The sequence below is a fragment of the Ruditapes philippinarum genome, unplaced genomic scaffold (genome assembly GCF_026571515.1).
Source record: "Ruditapes philippinarum isolate M1 unplaced genomic scaffold, ASM2657151v2 ctg14019_1_1_1_1, whole genome shotgun sequence".
NCBI lineage: Eukaryota > Metazoa > Mollusca > Bivalvia > Venerida > Veneridae > Ruditapes > Ruditapes philippinarum.
This window is the reverse complement of record NW_026856406.1, coordinates 45,065-50,389: the sequence shown is the minus strand read 5'-3', so window position 1 is coordinate 50,389 and position 5,325 is coordinate 45,065. Positions and strand designations below refer to the sequence as shown.

The 5,325-nt window shown below is 35.9% G+C and overlaps 1 protein-coding gene across 1 annotated transcript; it reads right to left on the bottom strand.

The window, feature by feature from the left end:
- Positions 1-628: 628 nt before the first annotated feature.
- LOC132746417 (uncharacterized) lies at positions 629-2,893 on the bottom strand. Its single transcript, XM_060735541.1, has 3 exons — positions 2,094-2,893; positions 1,459-1,553; positions 629-702 (listed from the first exon to the last, which is right to left on the bottom strand). Exons 1-3 carry the CDS (start codon positions 2,419-2,421, stop codon positions 664-666), a joined length of 462 nt encoding a protein of 153 aa, XP_060591524.1. The 5' UTR covers positions 2,422-2,893; the 3' UTR covers positions 629-663.
- Positions 2,894-5,325: the final 2,432 nt, after the last annotated feature.

Genomic DNA, 5,325 nt, shown 5'->3' with positions numbered 1-5,325 from the left:
TGAAGCCAGTAACCAGTTGCCGATGAGTATCTCTAAATATACAATATAAGTAAATTTGGGCAATAACCCTATTTTGGATATTCCGTTTGGGGCATGCCGATGATGGATGCGCATCTCATTTAGTATTGAATGTTCCTACAAAGTGTTAATGAAATCCAAACAGTAGTTTCTGAGAAACGTAATTCGGACGGAAGGATGGACGGTATTTCTTCGGAGATAGTCATTATGGAACTGTTCCTTTGATCTCATTTGGTCTCAATTAATACCACAAGCAATTTTCTCGACCCCCAAAATATGTTTTAACCCAAGAATTTGTTCGAAACAAACATTAAAATATTAAGTTGTACACAAAATGTTTATCCTTAGATCGGACGTATATGGACGGACGGGCAATGACAAAACAGTATCCCCTTCCAGATACCATCGGCGGGGGATAAAAACATTTCAATCATAGCCTGGCCCTTTAATGGAGGACAAGCTTGAAAAAAAATCGTTTTCTTTAAATGTATAGTATGGTGAAAACCTTTAATAGTTAACAATGTGTGTGTGTGTGTTCATGCGTGTGTGTGTGTGTGCGTACAAATGTACGTGCGTGTGTATGTATAAATGTATGTGTTTTTGTTTGTTTACCTCGGAGGTTAGGCATCCGCTGTTGTATTTCACCTATCCACTGTTGGTTCTATATGTCTCCACATGACATACCTTAGAAAATACAAATCACATTCCATGTTAAGAATGTAAAAGAAAAGTCGCCTATCGTATGTCTGGTCTATGGTGTTCCGTTAGGACCAGCGCGTTTTCTGTGAAAAAGCGCGAAGCACAACAGTACGACAACAGTCCATCGTACTGTGATATTATCACCACCATACTGTCGCCATCGTATTGTCATGCTTCCGGCTTTTTGTTCTCAGAGAAAACGCGCTGGCCCAAACGGAACACCGTACTGGTCAGACTGCATGCCATAACTACGGTGTTCCGTTAGGGTACAGATTGATGGTAAAGCGCGACAGTACGATGATCTGCAACATCGAACTGCCGCACTTTGTCATCAGACAGTCGAACTATCACCATCGTACGGTCGTACTTCGCGCTTTTTGTTGTCAGACCTTTACGGAATAGTGTACACATAACTCTAACTTTTGCACCATAGTACGTCATTTTAATTAATATGTACATGTAATTAAAAGGTTTAGATTTTATTTTCATACAAAGTTGCAATTGCAAGTTCGTGAATTTAATACATTTCAACATCTGCAGTGCGGCCCTATGTAGAGCACTTGCGACAACAATGTACATGTTTAGTATAGCAGTTACATATACATTAAAACACATAAGTACACGTAAGTTCTTTACCATTAAAGCTTGAAAGTCGAAGTTTGCTGTTTACAGTGTCAACGTAACTATAAGCCAGGTCGACAAATGGTAATGATATGAAAATGTAAAAAGTAAAATGTATACCTGGCCGCTCGAACATTTAGTAACGGTGTCACAGAGGTACAAATGAGTCATATCTTTACAGTCGAAACACCTTAGTCTGTCATTCCCCGTGCTCTCTGATAACCAAAAAATATGGAAAAAAATATAATTGAGTAATACAATGACAATGTAATTAGGTTTTAATTAATTTTGCGAACTACTAATAGAAGTTTAGTATTCTGCTTTTACTCTTTTTTGTCTTTAAACGCATAAGTAGATTTCATGTAATAAAAGGAAACTTATGTTGCAGTCATGTTTTTGTTTTTTGTTTTTTCTACTCGCAGCGTTGGAAATTTTACGTCTTGTTCGGCCTTCGGTCTCGAGAGATACAAATTTTCCATTGTTGCGAGTAGCAAACATAAAACCTCAAAAGCTACTACAACATGATATTCAGTATAATTATGTCTAATGAATTTTTTTTATAAACGGTAAATATGATGTTATTACCATAATATCATGGTAGAATATCAAGAGAGTTGTAATAAAGAATTCCTCACTTGCATATTGTATGTATTACTAAATAGAATAAAATAAGCTGTATAACAATATTATCAGATTATGTAGATTATTATCATTTATTTAGTAATGATTTTGTGCAAAAAAGGTAATTGCATTACCTTTGTAAACCTCCATCCCCAATGGGTATCCGTAAGCAACCCATAAATAAAAGCCATATTGTATTGCTCCAAATGTTCTACCGGTCACGTGATACAGATGATATTCACCGGCTGACAATTTGTATACATTAACAGTAAGCATCTCATTGTTTGCGTGTGTCACATAGCTTTGAAAGATATTTCCCATTTGGTTTCCATTGATTCTAAGTCCAGATATATCCTCAGTTTTTGCAATGATTGTAAGATAATGAGTAAACTTTTCATTGGTTGCAATAACAGAGAAATGATAGGAGTTTCTATATTGATTGATTGCCGGTACTGTAGACATGAACCCGTTGCCAATATTACTTTCATAATGACATGTACGTACAACATGACTTGAACAGGTTGGTTTGCAAAAACATACATTGCGTCATTGCCGCTAAAAAATTCATGAAAATCACCAGCTTTCAAAAGGAGCTGCTTATTTTGATTCGTTGTATTACGAAATGTTATAGACGTGTTTTGAGATGAACTATATATTCGCACTACATATTGTGATTTTGGCGGTACCGGGGGAACGATAAATTCTTGAGCGAAATGTTTGGTGGGTAAAAGTTGCTCTACAAAATATTCTCCTCTATTTCCGCATTTTATTGGTGCTGATGTAGCTTCGTGACCAGAGAAGACGGCGACAGATGTATTGCTGCTAACTCTTGCTCCACTTAAATCGTCATGTCGTCGAACAAGATACGTATCAAGTCTATTCAACTTGACACTTAATATCTTTTTATCGACATGTATATTGATGAAGGTGTCGTCATGTAAGCATGTAAGCAACAACTAGAAAATCACTATATATGGTGCTGTGATATGGTTGATACGACGATATTATGTATTCAGTAGACAACATGTCAGTTGGAAGTGCCAAAAACCTTCCAATGTATTGCTGGAGTATTTCATAACAGTAATAGTGACGTCGACATCTGTTGTAACGTGTATATATACATACCCTTGTGTTCCACTGTTGTATTTACTTTGGTTATGGTGTCACCCGTTACTTTGTATTCTAAACTTTGATTAAAACTACGTGTTGTGTTGATGCCTAAATGTGGTATGTAGATTATAGCCGTTCCTGTCATATTTGAGGTAATGAGAAGTGAAAACTGTTGCAAGATATCGGTGTATGTTTTAAGTATACCTATGTGAAAGTACCTGAAACAAATGTAAGAGAGATAATTTGGAACGCTAAAATATGATTGTGTATATCCCTTTAAAACATTCTAATAAAAATTCTCAATAACAATTTCTTCATATGCCGTTACAAAATTTGTGACTGAGCTAAACAGATTGGAGAGATTCAGTTTTCCATTAATAAAATAAGGGATTAAGTACAATGTATCGGATCGGTGTTTGTTGTCTGTCTTTTTCATTTTTTCAAAAATAAACCATCCGATTGAATGCTTGCGCTACCATAAATCGGCTGACGAAATTACGGTGGCATGAAGAAGTTATAGAAATATTTTATTTACTACGTGCAAAGCCATGGATATAGCGTGTGCACGCGATAGCTAATTTTAAACGAGCGCACGTGATAGTATTACGCGACTTTTGCATGTGCACGTAAAAACCATTACGTTGCCAACCTATATGCATGTGCGCACGCGTACGTAATTCTTTTCGTGTGGTCACGTAAAACTATTGCGTGCGCACGTGATAATGGGTTTGCGACCAGCATGGATCCTGACCAGCCTGCGCATCCGCGCAGTCTGATCAGGGTCCATGCTGTTCGCTATCAGTTTCTCTACTTGTTTTAGGGATTGTCATGACACGGCTCATATAATCATTTTCAACTAATTCGGTTCCGTTATCTCATTCTAGTTTCCTTATCAATAAGGGTCATTTAATTTTAGCGAGTGTTACATAGTGAAAAAGCCTTTCGAAGTAATTGTATGCAATATGTTAGGAAAAATGGTATGTTTTCCTTTCTTTGTATATGTCTATAATTTGATTATTGTTGTATATCAATATTAGTCAAGCCGTTTATCTACACCAAAGTCATATCAATTATCTACACCATGATCACATCAATTATCTACACCATGATCACATCAATTTACTACACCATGATCAGATCAATTATCTACATATCAATTACCACACTAAGATCACATTAATAAAAAAAACACAACAATCACACCAATTATCTACACCACAATTTTATCAATTATCTACACAATGATCACATCAAATATCTACACCATGATCACATCAATAATCTTCACCATGATCACATCAAATATCTACACCATGATCACATCAATTATCTACACCATGATCACATCAAAAATATACACAATGATCACATCAATTATCTACACCACGACAGCATCAATCACCTACACCACAATCATGACAATGACATTAATTATCTACACCACGATCACATCAATTATCTACACCACGATCACATCAATAATCTGCACCCCGATCATATCAATTATGTATACCACAAACTCATCACTTATCCACACGATGATCACATCAATTATGTATACCACAATCACATTAATTATCTAAAGCATTATCACATCAAAAATCTACACCACGATCACATCAATTATCTACACCACAATAACATCAATTATCCAGACAATTACAATATCCTTTATCTACAGCATGATCACATCAGTTATCTACACAATAATTACATCAAATATCTACACCATGATCACATCAATTATCTACACCATGATCACGTCAATTATCTACACCACGGTCACATCAATTACCTACACCATGATCACATCAATTATCTAAACCATGATTGCATAAGTTATGTTCACAATGATCACATCAATTATCATCACAACGATTACATGAATTAGCCACACCACGATCACATCAATTATCTACACCACGATCACATCAATTATCTACACCATGTCATCATATCAATTATCTACACCATGACCACATCAATTTTCTACACCATGATCACATCAATTATCTACACCACGGACATATCAATTATCTACACCACGATCACATAATGTATCTTCTTCATGATCACGTCAATTTTCTACACCATGACTACATCTATTAATTAACACGATGGAACGATGGTGACATTGCGATGGTACGATTTTGAAAACGCTATGTTTTTTAGAACCATCGCGTTTTCACCATTGTACCATCGCGCCATCGTGTGTTCACTATCGTATCATTGTGTTTTCATCATCGTGCCATAGCG

What these genes read in the sequence shown, in the direction of transcription:
- LOC132746417 (XM_060735541.1), bottom strand. Translation starts at nt 2,421, where the DNA reads ATGTCTACAGTACCGGCAATCAATCAATATAGAAACTCCTATCATTTC. An exon ending in GGGGATGGAGGTTTACAAAG is followed by an intron (nt 1,554 to 2,093) that starts GTAATGCAATTA and finishes TTTGGTTATCAG; the next exon opens with AGAGCACGGGGAATGACAGA. An exon ending in CTAAATGTTCGAGCGGCCAG is followed by an intron (nt 703 to 1,458) that starts GTATACATTTTA and finishes GTATTTTCTAAG; the next exon opens with GTATGTCATGTGGAGACATA.